General features: G+C 44.6%; 1 protein-coding gene across 13 annotated transcripts in view; it reads left to right on the top strand.

The window, feature by feature from the left end:
* Positions 1-2,476: 2,476 nt before the first annotated feature.
* The window catches only part of LOC132398296 (zinc finger protein 521), a 475,733-nt gene continuing 459,593 nt past the window's right edge, over positions 2,477-18,616 (top strand). For 3 of the 13 annotated variants that reach the window (XM_059977516.1, XM_059977539.1, XM_059977532.1), the window contains exons 1-3: positions 3,075-3,422; positions 3,975-4,015; positions 12,757-12,816. In XM_059977516.1, coding sequence (XP_059833499.1) covers positions 3,247-3,422; positions 3,975-4,015; positions 12,757-12,816 — 277 coding nt within the window. In that variant the 5' untranslated portion in view covers positions 3,075-3,246. The other 10 variants (XR_009513618.1, XR_009513619.1, XM_059977506.1 and 7 more) reach the window with 8 other exon arrangements.

Here is an 18,616-nt window from a genome sequence, read left to right on the forward strand (position 1 = left end):
GCTGACTGCTTCTGTGGCTCCTCCCACAGACCCCTGTATAAAGGCCATTGAGGCTGGAGCCCGGCCTCTCTGTCTCCAGGATGTAATATGATGGTCAACCACTGCTTGTTCCTTCTTTCAGTCAATAAAAGCCGATATCTCGCCTTTACGTCTCAGAGAGAGTTATTGATGGTGCATCACCTTGATGGTAGGTGCCCTTGATGATAGATACTGCTTTCCATGTAGATGTGCTCAATGGTGAGAGGACTTTACTCGTGATGAACTGGGCTATATTGAATACTTCTTGCACGTTTTTCCAAAGAAGGGCATTGGTGTTTCCATACTAGGCCTTGATGCAACCTTGATACTCTCCACTGCACATCTATAGAAGTTCAAAGTTTTAGATGACATGCCGAATCCTCACAAGCTTCTAAGAATGTGGAGCTGTTGCCATGCTGTCTTCGTATTTGCACTTATGTGCTTGACCCAGGACAGAAGTGATAACACAGGAATTTAAAGCTGCTGACCCCCTGCCTCTGATGGACCAGACAAAGGCAAATGGGATTTAGCTCAGGCGGGCACCTTGGTCAGCACGGACAAACTGGGCTGCAGGATCTGTTTTCGTGCTGCAAAATTCTACCTGATCAAATGCCATTTGATTGCTTCCCCCAGCTCCTCTGGTAGCTTGTTTCATAGAAACACGACCCTCTGTGTGAAAAACGTGCCTCTCAGATTTCCTTTAAATGTCCCCACCCCCACGTTTTCCTGCTGTGTTTCGATGTCCTGCCATGCATGGTTGGGGGAGGAGCTGGGATGTTGGTTTGAGTACCCAATGTCAGTGCTTCTGTCAAACCAGTGATGGATGACCTGGTCTGTCAGCTTGACGGTCTTCCAGTGAGTATTTACTCTCTGCAAAGGCCTGAGCATGAATCTTGCCTGGTGTGATTCACTCTTCACTGCAACAGCGACACGCAGACTTATTATTGACACCTCCATCTCCAATTGAGACCCACGATCATTCCTGAGCTCCACGACTTTAGTTGGTGGCATTAGCTCTGACCTTCCATCTGGTGTCAACAGACAAGGTTGCATCTCCCTGGCCCACTCTAAATCCCTGCCTCAGGAAGTATGCGATGGGATGTGCTGGAGGTCTCCACCGCACAACCTTCCCTTGAGGGGCAGTGGATTTTAAATGCTGCCTGGGTATTGGGTGGAAGCTAACTACCTACCCTCGCACTGACAGCTCAAAAGTATTTTCATACATTTGAATGCCTCTGTTACTGGAATCAGTAGAAAAGTAATTTAATCATAAATAAGAGAAAGCCTGCAGATGCTGGAAATCCAAAACAATACACAGAAAACACTGGAGGAATTCGGCAGGTCGGGCAGCATTTATGGAAAGAATAAACAGTTGATGCTTCGGGCTGAGACCCTCCTTAGTCCTGACTAAGGTCTCGGAATGTTGACTGTTTACCTTTTTGCATAGATGCTGCCTGACCTGCTGAATTCCTCCAGCATTTTGCATGTGTTGCTAAGTAATTTAGTAGCATGCAGGCACAAAAGTCAAAGATATGCAGGACAGCACACGCATGGTTGGGGGTAGCTTTTTCACCGTTTTCAATTTAGTGAACTTCCCCACTAGTTAACATCAATGAGCATTAAAGGAGTCAATCTGTAGCTAGTAATCACATTCGTCCCGCTTACATTTCAAAATTTAAAACACACAATCCAAATTAATTATTACAGCTGAACTAGTGAAATAGTTTATTATTGTCATATGTACCAAGCTTGTCTGCATACTGTTCATAGATATCAATCATTAAACTGTGCATTGAGATAGTACAAGGGAAAACAAAACTGAATTCAAAATAAAATGTTGCTTTCAACATATTATAACCTTTCAAAATATTTGGATTTTTAAAACTATAACTTTTATTGTTAAATATATTTTCAGAATGTTACTATTGATCAAATTACAATTTTTCAAAGTATCAGGATTTAAATACTATAATAATGCAATTTATAAAATTATAGAATGTTTAAAATCACAGTTTCTCAATATTAATTTTCAAAATGTTTTCACAATGAATTAGAGATTTGTTCAACATACTATGAATAATACTGCTTTCTGAATATTACGACTTTTCAAGATAAATATTAAAACTGGGCAGTTTGTATATTTTCGTAGCACTATTTTTCAAAATGAACACAGCATTAGAATATATTTACTACAAATTCGAAATATCAGAACTTTTAAATATAACTAACCCAATTTTAGAAAATATCACGTTTTGAAGAACAATCAGTACAACTTTTCAAAGTATTCCAAACTTCCAAAGTTATCATTTTCTTCTTTAAGTAGACAGGACACTGAATTCCGACAATTCAACAAAATAACTAGTAGTAATTTTTAAAATAGCTAACTTTTTGAAATAAATATTTCATCCTTTTAAATTAAATGCAATTTCAAGATATAACTTTTAATTAATATGTTGTTATAAAAAAATAATGAATGTTAAGTTTTAAAAATGTTTCAAAATAGTTATTTTTCAATTTTCAAATTGCTCAAATAGTTCGTCTTTCTAAACATAACTCTTCAAGATATATTAGGACGTGTCAAATATCACAACTCCAAATTCTTATTTTCAAAACTAATATTAATATTTTTAAATCTTGTAATTTTTGCAATAGGTACAATTTTTCAAAACAAACTTTTAAACAAATACAGCTTCTCACATCGCAGCTCTTCAGGCGGCGTTGGCTGCCCTGCTGTGATTTTTTCCAGCGATTCCGATTTACATTTTAGCAAGTGTTGCAAACTCACTCACAAACAAAAACACACACTGCCACTTTCAAACACACAAACGTTGCAACTTCTCAAAACAAACGCCAGGGCTTTTTCAAAGTAACTTTCAAGTGCCGCAGGAATATAGCCGAGCAGGCAACAGTAGCAAACGGAAAGAACGAACGCCTCTGAGGAAGATTTCTGGCGGAAAGTTGCGAAGGAATTCGCCTAGGACAGGAGATCCTTGTTGCCAGAGTGGGTTTATTCCTGATGCCGCGCGCGACACGGGTAGGTGAGGTTGCGCTGTATATGAGGTCCGACCAGAAGGGGGAATAGTACGGCTTTGAAAGCAGTTGTTCTGAAAGTGGGAAGGGAAGGGATATGGAGAGAGCAGAAGCCGAGGCTACAGCCACACCACGCTCCAGATCCGGAGTTTTTTTGGGTTCGGGGAATCCAGATCTTGCTTGCGGCTTTCCGGTTTCATGCACCAAACGTGCACTCTCAATCTGACAATGATTTCCTCAGTGATTACGTACAGTGCGTATCCCTGTGGGTATGGGGCCCCCTCTGGAGCTATCCTGATGGGTTTGGGGCCTTGTTTAAATTTTCCATTATTATGTGGAGTACCGGAGCGACAGCGCAGTCCAAGATCTTGCAGGTTTGTGATGAGGAAGGATCGGGGCAGGTCGCCACTCTCTGTTCTGCTCAGAATTGACCTTTCGCAAGCGCTGCGTCCAAACAAGGATTTTTAAATATAAAGATGTGTATGTAAAATTGTAGAAAGACCCCCTCTCCCCCCAGAAGGAGTTTCAAGAATGCAGCAAAAGTATTATAAGCTTCCAATATATTTTTTATTTTATATACGCTTGATTTTTATCCCCTGCATTTTATTTTTTTAAAAAGAAAAAACAATTGCGGGTGGACTGTAGTGATCTTAAGTCTTTGAAGATTTAATTCTTTATTGCAAGAAAAGAACAGATTTTACTGGATGCTGCCGTTTTTTTGGAGAGCGTTGATCTGATTATTTTTAATTCTATGGGAGAGAGATAAAGAGAGAGAGAGAGAGAGAGAGAGAGAGAGGGGCAGCAACATTTTCAGTGGGCGGCCGAGCGCTGGGGAACGTATCAAGGGGGCTTTTAATAAGAGAGGCGAGGACAAAAAAAAAAGCCCCATACCGAAGTCTTGAAGAGGGTATTTCTTTTACGCTTAGGATGTCTCGCCGCAAGCAAGCTAAGCCAAGATCACTGAGAGGTAAGTAACCGTCAGCACGCACCAAGCTAAGACACACACACAAAAAAATTCCGTGAATGTGTCAAAAGTTAAATCAGGAGGAATAAAATAAACGGGGTGAGAGTGAGTAGCTCCGCGTTTGTTCGCTGTTCAGCTCGAAGAAGCGGAGCGGGGGTGGCGAGGGTCGGGGAGCTTGAGGGCTGGGGAGGCGGAGAGAGGGAGGGAGGTGTGGAGGGGAGAGGGTGCGGTAGAGGGAGGGAGAGTAAAGGTAGGAGAAGGGGTGAGAGGAGGGAAGAAGGGAGGGAAGGGGAGGGGATGGGGCAGCTTGTCCAGCTGGCTCTCCTTGGGCCGAAGAGGCTCGGCCTTCTCGCCCACCCCACTCACGGTGTGCAGTACTGACGGGTGGTGGGAGCCGATTGAGATACAATACGTGCCGGGCTTCGGGCAATTAAGATATACGGACCTAGCACATAAGTCTTACTTAGAAGGTACACTGTGAAAGGACACGACTTGGTTAAGATGCAGTGTTAAGAAAACCCGACTTAGTTAAGATACGTTGTAAAAAGAGGACTTGGTTAAGATACATTTTAAAAAGAAAACGACTTTTTTAAAGATACACTGTAAAAGGAGGAATCGATTCAGATACATTTTAAAAAGAACACCACTTAGTTAAGATGTATTGTAAAACAGAACGAGTTGGTTCAGATACAATCTTTAAGGAAAGCAGAAGGAATTAGTTAAGGTACATTATAGATAGGTAACGAATTGGTTAAGGCGTTACGTGTAAAGGGTATAACTTAGTTAAGCCACACTATATCCTAGTGTGGGACCAGGTGCAGTGTTTGTAGGTAGTGTGACTTAGTTAAGATGCATTGTATACCGGGTGTGAAGGAATGTTGCGGCCGAGTTGCCTTGGGTTCCAGCTCACGTGGCTCTGATGCCGAGAAGCTGCAAAAATAACAAATAGTCGCAAATAAACAGTGGCAGGAGCAGCAACGACCGTGGGCTGCAGTCGGCAGCAGTGGCTGGCACCTAGGCTTGCCAGCTGGTTAATGCACAGGGTCCCAACCCGAACACCTACACTTGTGGGATTCCACCCCCACCCTCCCCAAAGGGAACGGGTGGCTCTCTACAGTCATTAGACCGGGATTGTTTTGGATAAATTAACCCGGGGCAAGAGTTCACAGAACGAACACACACACACAGAGCTTCAAATATGTAACAATAAGATTTACTAAGTATACAATAAAATGGCAAGATTCAGTGTTCGCTTTAGTGTCAGATTTAAACAATGGTTTTAACGAAAAGATCAATCTTACTAAGTTTTCTTAACCTGGATGTGATTGCAATAAAATCAGCAGGCAATCTTGTCTAGTTGGATATCTTTGAAAGGTGGGTTTACATTTTAATGTAGGAAGAGCGTTTTAAGCCTTCAAGATTAGTAAGGAACAGATGCCACTCTGAACAAAACTGAAATTACAGAGCAGAGCTGCTCCACAACAATTGGAACTGTATGTTGAGTATTTTAAATATTGCAATGTCATTTACCTGTTTCTCAAAGGTGCTTCCATGCATTTGAAGAATTACAATGGTACTAATGCATAACCACTGAAGCATAAAGATTCACCAAAGGTGCTCTTAAATAAAATAATTGCGATCCTGTGGTTGGATTTGGAGTTCGGTGAGCCAATGTTGAGAGAGCAGTTCTTTTATAAATCAATAGTTATGACTGATTATTGCGACAGATATCCAGTTATCCACCCCCCACCCCGCTGCATTAATAGCGAAAATTGACATTTAACATTGTGCTTGTGGCTGGCAATAGCTGAAGGCTCTTCTTACTTCTGATAAATTCATTCCATCAACACCGTGTAACCCCCTAAAGCTTGTGGACTGGGCTTCAGGAGCCTTTTGCTGAATTATGTTAAAGTATGATGCAGAGACTAGTGTAATTCGTGTGTGTATTTTCATGATCAAGGCTGAGACAGCTAGTAGGAATGTGTTCATTATGAAGGGGGATAAAAAAAAGAACAGGTTTTAAATGTGGACATTAAAAAACATGTTTCCCTAGACGTGAAGGGAAGAAGAAGAGGTACAAGACCCCTTCCCTTTAGTTCTTTGTTGCTACTTCAATAACTAAACATTGAGTTTTAAGTGCTGCATTTGGAGTACTGGTTATTTGTTTTATTTGTGTAACTAATCTGGACAGTGTCAACTCTACAACTCCACTGAAAGGACTGCAAAAAATAGTGGGAATCTTTGATATGAGATTTTCACTGATGATATTTTTAATGCAGAGAGTCTCCAGGACACGTGTCAAAAATTCTAAACCATTGATTTAAATTTCCCACTCAGCGTTTAATTGATGGGGAGCTGCTGTCAAACTCCTGGGTGGTGATGGATTGTGTTAATGGGGAAAAAAGACTTTGTTAACAACTGGCATTTATGTAGCATATTTAACACAGTAAATCGGCCTGCTGCTTCATGCAAGTGTAAACCAACAAGAACCAAGGGCTGTCATGGATGTTGGGAGAGGCGATCATAAGTTTGTGCAGATTGGGGTTTTAATGAGCATCTTAACAAAGAGGAGGGAGGCAGGGACTGGGATCATGAGGAGGATGTTACGTTGCTTGATCATTGCTTTGTCAGATTATATTTTCTCTTAAATAAGGTGCTCAGTACTCAGGGATATAAGTTTATATTTTGTTTTCTCTCTCACTTTCTGTCTCTCTCTTGCTATGTCTTTCTTTCTCAATTTTTGCCTCGCTCTCTTTTCCTCTCTCAATTTGTCTTTTTCTCTCACTGCCCCCTCTCCTTCTCTCTCTCCTTTTCTCTCTAGTCTCCCCCTCTCTACACCGTCCCTCTCCTCTTCATACTCCATCTGCCAATCTCTCTCACTGCACCCTCCTCCTCTATGGAGACTTCCTCTCTCCACCATCCCTCGCCTCTCTTTTGCATTCCACCCTCCCTCTCTCAACCTGTCCCTCTCATCACACCTTCCATCTCTCTCTCTCTCTTCACTCTCTAATTATTTTTCTCTGGGGACACAAAGCCCCTTTCTCTCATATTGTAGAAATCTTCCCCAGTCCATAAACCTGAGAAGAAAATAAACAGTAGCAGGTGGCAGCTATTCGGCCCCTCAATGCTGCTCTGCTGTCCCTTGGCCCAATGTTCCTGCCCATCCCCAAGACTGTGCAACGTAGACGTCTATCAGTGGGAGCCTTCGACTGCATTCACTGATTGTACCTCCAGCTCTCAGGGGGAGACCTGACCCTCTGAGAGATGAACTTTCTGCTCATTTCCATCTGAAGTGGGAGGCTCCGCTCTGAAACCATGCCCCTCCTCCTGCTACTCACCCCCACGCCGAGAAGGCTCAAGGTTGAGTCAATTGGATTTATTCCCAGTGGAGCATAGGGGGCTGAGAGGCAACCTAACAGAAGTTTATAAAATCATTAAGGGGGCAGATAAGGTGGGTGGTCACAGTCTTTTCCCTAGGGTGGGAAAATCTAAAACTAGTGAGCGTGGGTTTAAAGTGATAAAGATTTAAAGAGGCAAGCTTCTTTCACAAAGGGTGATGGTGGGTATATCGAATGAGCTGCCAGAGAAAGTGATTGAGATGGGTGGGTGCCCCCAGCACATCATTAAGTTGTGTTGGTTGTTCCCACTCCGTACTTGCCTGCCTGGATCAAAAAAAAATATATTGACAAAAAAAAATATTTTGACAGGTCCATGGATAGAAAGGTTGAGAGGAATATGGGCCAATGACAGGCAAATGGGCCTAGTTTGAATGGGATAGCATGGACGAGTTGGGTTGAAGGATGTGCTCAGTGTTGTATAAATATGACTATAACTGTGCAACTCATTGAGATCCCCCCCTCCAACCCACTCTGTCTCCATTTCTTTAAACTCCAGAGAGTGTTGATCCAACCCTCTCAACATGGCTGTCCGTTGCTGCCCTGTGAGTGATCCAGGCAGGCAAGGACGGAGTGGGAGAGCGCATATGAGCACAGGCTTGGACATTAGGTGGCATAGAGACCAAATAGTCTTCCCCTTCTTCCACGTGACCCATCCCTTCCTGCTGACCTGTCCCTAGGAATTGCACTTAGGGGCATCACAACAGGGCTAAAAGAGAGCAGAGAAAATTTACGTAGATGTGGTCGGCACTTGAGATTCAGATTAGTTTATTTATCACACGTACATCGAAACATGAGTGAAATGCATTGTTTGTGTTAACAACCAACACAACTTAACGATGTGCTGGGGGCAGCCCGCAATTGTTGCCACATGTTCCGATGCCAAAAGAGGCATGTTCAGCAGAACAACAGGAGTGATAATAAAACAAACCTCTTGTCGCTCTCTCACTCTCCTCCAACCTTGGGATAGGTCACCTCTGGCCTCCAGCCTCCAGTGGCCCAGGGCTGAAACTTGCAGGCATTGGGCTTTTGTCTTCCGTACACACCAAACCAGAGGCTTTGAACATCCAGGCTGACCAAGGGGATTGAACCTGAGTAATAGGGAAAGGTTGAATGGATTAAGACTTTATTCCTTGGAGCACAGGAGAATGAGGGGGAACTCTCTCGAGGTTAATGCAGAATTATGAGGGATATTGATAAAAGTGTATGCGTGCAGGCTTTTAATCCCTGAGGCTGGGTGTCTGGAACTAAAGTTCATAGGTTTAGGGTGAAAGGTGAAATATAAGGAGGAAACGTCTTCACTCAGAGGATGGTGTGAATGTGGAATGAGCTGCAGCTGGAAGTGGTCAATATGGATTCAGTTGTGTAATTTAAGAGGATGTTCAATGGGAGGGGTGTGGAGGGATATGGTCTGGATGCAGGTAGATGAGACTAGACAGAAGATCAGGTCAGTATGAATTAGGTGAGCCACAGGGCTTGTTTCTGTGCTGTAGTACTCTGTGACTCTATAATACGATGAGCCTTTCAGTGAGGAGATCAGACTGCCTCTCGCAGTGTAGGTCACATGTTTGGTGCCCACGGAACCACCTGGGGGGTGCTCTGTTTGTATCTTCATTGTCTTCACCTCTGGCCAGAGTACAGCCCAGGAACAGGCCCTTCGGCCTATGTCGTGGTGCTGACCTTTCACCTATTCCACAATCAATCTACCTCTTCCCTCCTACACAGCCCATAACCCTCCATGTTTCTTCCATCCGTGTGCTTATTTAAGTGCATCTTAAATGCCCCTAATGTATTTGCCTCAACCACCTCTGCTGGCAGTGCACCACTCTTATGTGTGAACAAAGACTGACCTCAGACATGTCCCCTAAACTTTCCACTACTCCTCTTAAAAAGGATGTGGCCTGGGATTGGCCTTTGGCACCCTGGGGGAAAAAGGTGCTTGCTGGCCTCTAATAATTTAATACACCTCTCAATGTCCTTCACTCAAATGAGAAATTAATTAAACCAATCACTCTTAACCCCTTCTGCAGGCATTTGCTCTATATCCCTCCTTCCCTGCATATTCATGTGTCTAAGAACCTCTCAAACAACCTCCGTCATACCTGCTTCCATCACCAAACCTGGCAGCACGTTCTGGGTACCCACATCCTTGGAGGAAGACTTATGCCTTTCCTAACTTTATAAACTTCTATCCGGTCTCCCCTTAGCCTCTATCACTCCGGTGAAACAACCCAACCTCCCCTATAGCTAATATCCTCTCATATATCCAGTATTCTTCAGTACCCTCTCGAAACCCACACACCTTTCCTGCAGTGGGGTGACCAAATGATATAATGGTCCAGCAGATTTAGCCATTCTTTCTCCAAGAATTATTTTGAGATAAAGCACAGAATAGGCCTTTCTGCCCCTTCGAGCTGCTGTGTACAAATCTGCTACACTTCTGGGGAACTTTGTGAAAATGCATGGCGAGGTGCTCCAGAGAGGCAAACCAATCCGACACAGCCCAGTATCAGGTTAGCACTCATGGCTGCACCCTGGTCTTTGTGTCCTGCTTTTGTATACTGTAGATGATCACAGAACACAATCTGGCTTGTCGCATTCAGCTGTCGAACGGCGTGAAGTTATGAATTTAGGAAGGAGTTCCAGCAGAGGTAGTGGTGGTGGGCATTCTACCGAGTTCTGTGCATTGATTCGGCTGCAGGTGGCACTGAGTTAAATGCAGTATTACAGAAGGTCTGGGAGCTCACAGAGGACACCAGGCCTTGCTTCCTAGTTCATTATAAGAGGCAATTTTAATATTTGGCTCTTTCTAAACTACAGAACTATACCATTGAATGCTTTACGTACTGAACGGGGATCCAGATAATATCCTCAAGTCAACACATGTCCTGTGCTGACCCAGTAAAAATATTACCTCAAAAATACCAATCTCACTTTTAAATTGTGCTCTCAACAGCTGAAAGTTCACTGACAGTTCTCTTCTCCCTCTTACTTTTTGAGCACCCAACACTATGCATCAGTCCTTGCCACACACTGTATTTCTGTGAGGGAGGTTGAGAATGAAGCCTTTGATCTATGGTCAGGTCTGGCCTCTCTTTAAGTGGCCTCGACAGCGCTTTGTAGGGCCAGGGTTGGGTAGTAAAATCTTCTCAGCTTGAGTGAGCTGGAGGTGAGAGTGTAAAGGGCTGAGAGTTCTGCTGTGCCAGTCTACGTGTCATCACGAGGTCTGAATCTTTACTCAGGCTTCATTAAGCACTTCAGTTTGTAAGGGAAAAGGTTAGGGGAAAATTGCCACAAAATGAAGAAATTGGAGGGTTTTAGCAAAGGTTTCCATTTTGATGCCGGGCTTTCATTCACCCCTCTTTGATATGCAGTGTATCTGTGCTGAGCCAGAGACCACTTCCTAACCAATCGTCTGGCTGGGGAGCCTTCCTCTACAGCTTGTATCAATGCTGCTTTGTAAGCAGGAATGAGGCTCCCTTTCTGCCACTTAACACTCTCACGCACACCCCCCCACCCAACTCACCCTCTGGGGTCCCTGTTTTCTCTCAATTGTCCTACCTCTAGTTACTTCCCAGAACTTCCCTTCCCAAATCTTTAACCTCTTCTCCCCTCCCTCCCACCAGCACACCTCCCCCTCCAAGAACACAGCCAAAACCGATAACTCATCAGGCACTGGTCACGGTTGATGTGCTGTACCACCTGGTGCTGGGTTTAATAAATAAGAGAAACCAGTTTACCACACTGGACAGATGGTCAAAGACTGGCCTAAACAGCCTTGTGCCCTCTAAACCGTTCTCGCTGCGAGAGGAGCTTGAATGTAATGTGGGCACATTTTAATGTTTTTCTTGTGTGTGATTTTGGCTGTGTCCTAAAGCCATAACTCGCTGCAGAAAGAAAAATGACGATTTCTGCTTGTGAATTATTAGCCAACATCACACAACCACACGCTGTGAACCAGCCCTGAATGATGAGCCCTGAATCTCCAGAGCTGTGGACAGCTGATCTGTGCTGTACACCTGTTCTCTCCGAAATGAAAAATGCCTTTGCATTGCGCTTGATGCACCTGCAAAGATTTTTTTAAAAAGTGTCCCTCCCACTCCCTGCCCTCATTAGATTAAGTTCAAGATGAAGCAAGGATTCCTAGAACAGAGAGAGGGAAAATGAGTGGTCAATGTTTTGAGTCCATGTGAAGGGATGTGACCCAAAATGTCAATTGTCTGTTCCACCCCGCCCACCCTGATACCGCTTGACTCATTAAGTTCCATCAGCTTTTTGTGTGCTGTCCCAAATTTCAATATCGACACTGTCTTGTGTGATGTTCACTGAAGGATAGGTTTGATTCCTTTCTCACCCCCACCCTGCACACATAATAGAGCTGTGGGCAATAAGGAAGGAAGGAGGGAGGGGTCTCGGGTCCCCACTGCCACAGAGCCCTGCAACTCTCCCTCCATGCTGCTTTGGAGCAGCAGCTCTTGTGCATGGGAGGGTGGTGAGTGTCAACGCTGTGGCTTGACCCTACGGCCACACTCAAAGGTGAGGATCCTGGCTACAAGACATCGAATTCCAGGCTCTCCCAAAACTGTAGTACATTTCAGCAGAGGTTTCAAAAGGGCCTGAGCGGCAACCTATGGAGGTGCGTGACAGGGATGCCCTTACCGTGAGCCACAGCTGCCCCTCCAATCTTTGAATGAGTGCATGGAGCAGTCTCTCTCTGGTGCCAGTGTTGGATTTGTCCCACTGTTAAATACTGTGAGCAGAACTTGCAAAGTGGTCACTCTGTAGCTGGTTTCATACCCAGTCTGAGACCTGCCATAGAGCAATACAGCACAGATAAAAGCCTTTCAGCCCCACTTGTGGGCTACGTTGCTCACCCAGCTAGTCCCCCTTGGCCCATATCCCTCCAGGCCTTTCCCCTCCATTTGCTTATTAAGTGTTACTATTGTACCTGCCTTAACCAATTTCCTTAGTAACTTGTTCATATTCGCATCATCCTCTGTGTGAAATTGTTGTCCCTCAGGTCCCTTTTAAGCCTTTCCTCTCTCACCCTAAGCCCATACCCCCTGCATTTGCACTCCCCTACCCTGGGGAAAAGGCCATCCACCTTATCTACCCCTCTCATAATTGCAAACGCCTGCTCATTGTCTGATGTTGTAAGGAATAAAGACCTAACCTGGCCAGCCTCGCCCTGTAACTCAGGCCCTGGAGTCCTGGTCCCCAGCTCCCAGTTACCATTCAGACTGCTGAATACCTGATATCTCTCTTTAGAGTAGAAATCCTTTGTAAATGGAGGCAGATGGGTTGGCTTGGATCCTGACCTTTTACATTGCCTCTCTTTTTCCTCCACAGTAGAAGAAAATGATTCTGAAGACCTACGGCAGACCGTGGGACAGACGAGTGGGCAAAGTGGTAACGTTCCCTGTTCTAATTCGCTTCGTTTATCACTGAAATAGATCTGGCGAGATTGTGAAGCTTGCCCGCAGTTGTGATGACACTGTGGAAAACTTGCGTTCGTTTCCTAAAATACTGAGATTCTCACAGCCTTGATTGGCAGATCCGTGCAATTATACTTATAATTTGAAATGTGAGGGGAAGTGAGAGGTTGTCCAATGAGCCTCCTGTCTCTTGCTTGTTCAATGTTGAATTTGTTCAGTAAGAATATCAGCACTGAGTAATTACACAGTGTGTGAGAGAGAGAGAGAGAGAGGATTGTGTTTTTTCCAGTGGTCTTCCTGAAACTTTCTGAAGAAGAAAGAAAGTGGTGATAAGCTTCCCAGTTCAACCCTTCCATCTGTTCGTGTTTGTCTACGTGTGTCTGTACCTGAGATTGGGTGAGGTGTAATATCTCACCTATGTTAGTGAAATCTGTTACCGTGTTAAAATGTCTCTAAAATTAACTTGTTACTGATGCTGCCAGATTATCGTGAGAGCTGTGCAAATTGCATTGTTTTAAGTAGTGTCTGCACAGAGAAATTTTGGTCTGGAAGGTTAGGAGGGAGCAAAGATGTCTATAAGTCAGTATACAAAACCAAAGTTACCAGCAGGAAGATGTGGCCATGGGGAGAAAGGTGGCAGGTGCAAGAATGTGGGTGCCTCCTGTTGTGGATCCTGCTGAGGTAAAAGGGGAGTTAGGTAGGGAATCATATCAGGGCACTGCAAAATCAGTGAGTGAATGCGACTGAAAGGTAGTATAGATTCCACTACCTTGAAGGGAATGGGCTCCTGTTAGTGCTGTTGCTGTTTCACAGTAAGTAATGGACACAGGTGGTGTAATCTGAGCCTGTTCGGTCCCAATGGCTTTAAATATGATTGGGTGTGAGTCAATACCCTTGCATACATTCAGCATTGGCGAGTGACAGCAAGAAGAGGGCATTTGGCCCATCATCCCTCTTCTGGCTCTGAAGGTGACAATGGTTTAATCTCCTTGTCTCACATCATAACCATCAGATGGTTTATGAAGGGATGCAGGTGTGTTATTTTGGCAAACATCTCTGTGCAGTGGTGGGACATTGTCACGTTGTTGGAGAGGATAATTCTGGAGGTGTACAGAGAGATCCTTTTACAAGTCTGTCACCTATCCCTCACCCAACTGCTAGTACCCTTTAGTGGGATCTTGCTGTTCTGCTTGTGTGTACACGGTATCTGCTCAGTGAAGGAACCTTATTGGCTACTGTGGAGACACTTCAGATGCGGGAGCCTGGAGGAATTCAGTGGTTTGAGTCACATCTGTGGAGACAAAGGATAATCTGTGTTTTGGATTGAAATCTTCCATCCACATGCTGGAGAAGGTGATTGTATCTTAATCAGCTTTAGAGTTGTTATGGATAGGTATGAAGCTGAGATGCATCCTAGGATACGCTGGGAAACATCATCAGTGATGTAACTGGGGTCATCAGGTCTTTTGGGTCTTTCAACATCAGACGCACTCAGCCAGGGTTGATCAGGCCCTGGCTTGTGTGCCAGCGGCACTGGTCCACGGGTCACACTTCTTGATCCACTGCCATCTGGAGGTTTGCTCAGCAGCCTCTGTGACAGGCCTGATACTGGGCTTCATTGCATGTACCTTCCACCCCTGTTCCTGGCACTGTTCTACCAGCTCCTGGTACTGGGCTTCTTTGCATATACCTTCCACCCCTGTCCCTGGCACTGTTCTACCAGCTCCTGGTACTGGGCTTCTTTGCATGTACCTTCCACCCCTGTCTCTGACACTGTTCTACCAGCTCCTGGTACTGGGCTTCTTTGCATGTACCTTCCACCCCTGTCTCTGACACTGTTCTACCAGCTCCTGGTACTGGGCTTTATTGATGTACCTTCCACCCCTGTCTCTGACACTGTTCTACCAGCTCCTGATACTGGGCTTTATTGATGTACCTTCCACCCCTGTCTCTGACACTGTTCTACCAGCTCCTGGTACTGGGCTTCATTGCATGTACCTTCCACCCCTGTCTCTGGAACTGTTCTACCAGCTCCTGGTACTGGGCTTCTTTGCATATACCTTCCACCCCTGTCCCTGGCACTGTTCTACCAGCTCCTGGTACTGGGCTTCTTTGCATATATCTTCCACCCCTGTCTCTGGCACTGTTCTACCAGCTCCTGGTACTGGGCTTCTTTGCATATACCTTCCACCCCTGTCTCTGGAACTGTTCTACCAGCTCCTGGTACTGGGCTTCATTGCATGTACCTTCCACCCCTGTCTCTGGAACTGTAAGGGTAACACAGAAACAAGGATCTGAATCAGAATCAGATTTCTTATCATTGACTTGTAAGTTGGATTTTTTGCAGCAGCAGCAGTACATAAATGACTATTAATTACAATATAAATGAATGGTGCTAAAAAGGGAATGACGAGCTGGTGTTCACGGACCATTCGGAAATCTGGTGGCAGAAGGGAAGAAGCTGTTCCTGAATCATGAGTTTGTGTGTCTTCAGACTCCTCTACCAACTCATCGTAGGTAGTGGTGAGAGAAGAGGGCATGTCCTGGATGGTGAGGGTCCTCGGTGACAGATGTCACCTTGTCAAAGCACTGCCTCCTGGGAAAAAAGTGGGCAAAGGCTAATTTTTGTGCCAATGCGTGAAACATTATCTATCCCTCTGCCTCCATGGATGCTGCCTGACCTGCTGAGTTCCTCCAGCAGTTTGTTTGCTCATTGTCGCAGCTTCTTGAGGGACTGAAGGCACCGTGTATACCTGCTGCTAAATGTTAAATGTTCGATCTCCTACATCCTACACATCAGGGGATTTCAGTATTAAATGGGATCACCTTATTATGAATGAATTAGATGTGGTTGAATTTCTAAAATGCATCTCGGGGAGCTTTTTTGGTGCAAGTATATGTACTACTTTAGAGAGGGCAGTAATGGACCTACTTCTAGGGAAGGAAGGTAGGCCAGTGGGTGAAGTGCCAGTAGATACCAGCGACATCTTACAGAGATACGTCAAATTATGAGAGGTACAGATAGGTTAAATGCATGCAGGCTTTCTTCCCTCAGACTAGTTGAGACTGGAACCAGAGGTCACAGGTTAAGGATGAAAGGTGAAATATTTAAGGGGAATCTAAGGGCGAACTTCTTCACTCAGAATGTGGTGTGAGAGTAGAACGAATTACCGGTCGAAGTGGGTTTGATTGCAACATTTAAAAGCAGTTTGGAGAGGTACATGGAATGGAGGGGTTTGGAAAGGTATAGTCCGAGTGCAAGTAGTTGGGACTAGGTAGGAAACTAGTTTAGCATGCTGTAGATGGACTGAAGGGCCTTTCCATGCCATGGTACTCTATAGCTCAATAATGACCAAATCTCAATCAGTTTCAAGGGAAGAGGATCAGATAGTATAGAAACTAAGTTCTGAACTAGATTAGGCTATTTCCTCCCTGAAGGGCAATAGTAAACCAGATGGGATTTTCATGGCCACTATTACTAACACTAGTTTAATTTCTTTAATGATTATTAACTAAATATAAGTTTAGCTGCCATGGTGGGATTTGAACTCTTGGTCTCTGCATTTATTAGTCCGGGTCTCTGGATTATGTGGTAATATAATCAGGGGTAGTAGTGGCAGCAGGCAGTTTGCTGGAGTTTAAGAGCCTGATTGACAGGCACATGAATATAAAGGGAGTGGAGGGATATGAGTGATAACAGAAGGTGGAAATTTAGTCCAAATTGCCATCAAGATCACACAACATTGTGGACTGAATAGCCTGTCCAGTGTTGTACCATTCTATGTTCTAATCTTTGTACCCTACTAGTGATACAGATTCGCATCCCAAAATACCGGGCGTTCAGCCCCCTGTTACTGTGCTAGCATTGTTGAACATCCCTTTACACTAATTCCATATGGTTCTGGAGATGGCTTTAAAGTAAGGACCAGCCATAAATGAAGACACAGGAGATTGCAGATGCTGGAATTTGTATCAACACAAAGCTAGTTGCTTGGGTGACTCAGAGGGTCAGGCAGCATCAATGGGTTGGTGGGGGAGGGAATTGTTCAAGTTTTAGGTTGAAACCTGATGCAGGTCTCAACCTGAAATTTTGACAATTCTTCTCCACAAAGGTGTTACCTTGACCCACTGAGCTCCTCCAGCAGGCTGTGTGTTGCTTGCTTCTTAAATGCACCTGTTTTTCATGCTGATGTCTTCAAAAGAAATCTGCCCTTACTGCCCTTTCCCAGTCTGGTCTGAATGTGACTTCACACCCCCAGCTACTGTCTGGAGCAAACTATTCAGTGGGCAAAAGGTATCTTGAGGGGAATTCTGGATGGGCATTATTCCCTGCATTCTTCAAACAAGCCAAGGTCTAACGGACTAGGGAGCAGGCTTGGGTGAATGCCTTCCTGTCATTCCTACTTTTCCAGCTAGCAGCTATGCCAGTAGAGCCACAGAATGAAACAGCACAGAAACAGGCCCTTTGGCCCAACTGGTCCATGCTGACCAATATCCCTGTCTAAGTTAGTCCAATATGCCCATTGTTGGCCCAGATCACTCTAAACCCCTCCATGTACTTATTATTGTGCCTGCTTCAACCACTTCCTGTGGCAGATTGCTCCATTTATGCACCATCTTTTGTGCAAAGAAGTTGCCTTGATCTATATGGAACACCCTCTGTGTGGAAAAAGTTGCCCCTCACGTTCTTACTATGTCTTTCTGTTTTACCTTGAAGCTCTTCCCTCTGGTTGTTGATTCTGCAAACCTGGGATGTCTGTATATTCACAGTCTTTGTCCCTCATAATATTAAACACCATTGTATGATCGACCCTCATCCTCCTACATTCTGAGGAATAACAACCCAGCCTGCCCAACCTCTGCCTCTAACTCAGGCCCTCAAATCCTGGCAGCATCCTCGTAAATCTCCTCTGCACTCTTTCCAGCTTAATGATGTCTTTCCAATAGCAGGGAGGCAAGAACTGTGCACAATTGAACCAGGCGAGAGCTGGCCTCCCCTGCTGGGAATGGAAACTTAAAACCAGCCTTGATTAAAGATGTAGCAGAATCTCTGAGGCTGCACGGGTTGGCTGTGGGTCCTGACCTTGCAGTGTGGTCACTCGAGAGATGACGTGCCAAGTCAAAAAGGAGGAAAAACAGGAAAAATAAATAAAATTCCTACAGGAAAGGGAGAAAGACTGTGCAGCAGGTTTCCTGTTGAAGTGTGTTGTCTCACTGCAGCATTGTGAGTGTTGAGAGGACAGCTTTCGCCAGCCATTTATACAACCAAGTTGGCTGCAAGGATTTTAGATGATCCCAAGAGGTCCCAGTCACCGCATTGAAATGGACACTTTGTTTTTGCGTGGGACCTCTAGAAGGATTCCTACATCAGCCACAATTATCTCTGGACCCCAGTCCATCCCTTTGTTAGCCAGCGTCTCTGAGAGCAAGTGGATGAGTGTTCCATTTGCAGGAAATGGGACAATAGTTTTTATGTTTAAAAAAAATCACAATCTTTTTTGGAGAATTTTAAATCTGCAATTCCCTTCTGCCATTCTACCTTGTTTTCGCATGGCAGGGGAAGAATCATTGACTTACTGAGATTTTGGCAAAAAGACCATTCAACCCAACGTGTCCATTCTAGACCGTCAGCATTCATGTGAAATTATTTTCTTTATCTCAACTTTGGGTCTCCTCTGATCACTCTACACATTTTTATTCATGTAGTCTGGAGATTGGAGTTATGCACTGTCATCCAAACTAGGTTAGCCGAAGTTTCTCCACTTTTGAAATCT

The sequence above is a fragment of the Hypanus sabinus genome, chromosome 1 (assembly GCF_030144855.1).
Source record: "Hypanus sabinus isolate sHypSab1 chromosome 1, sHypSab1.hap1, whole genome shotgun sequence".
Taxonomy (NCBI): Eukaryota; Metazoa; Chordata; class Chondrichthyes; order Myliobatiformes; family Dasyatidae; genus Hypanus; species Hypanus sabinus.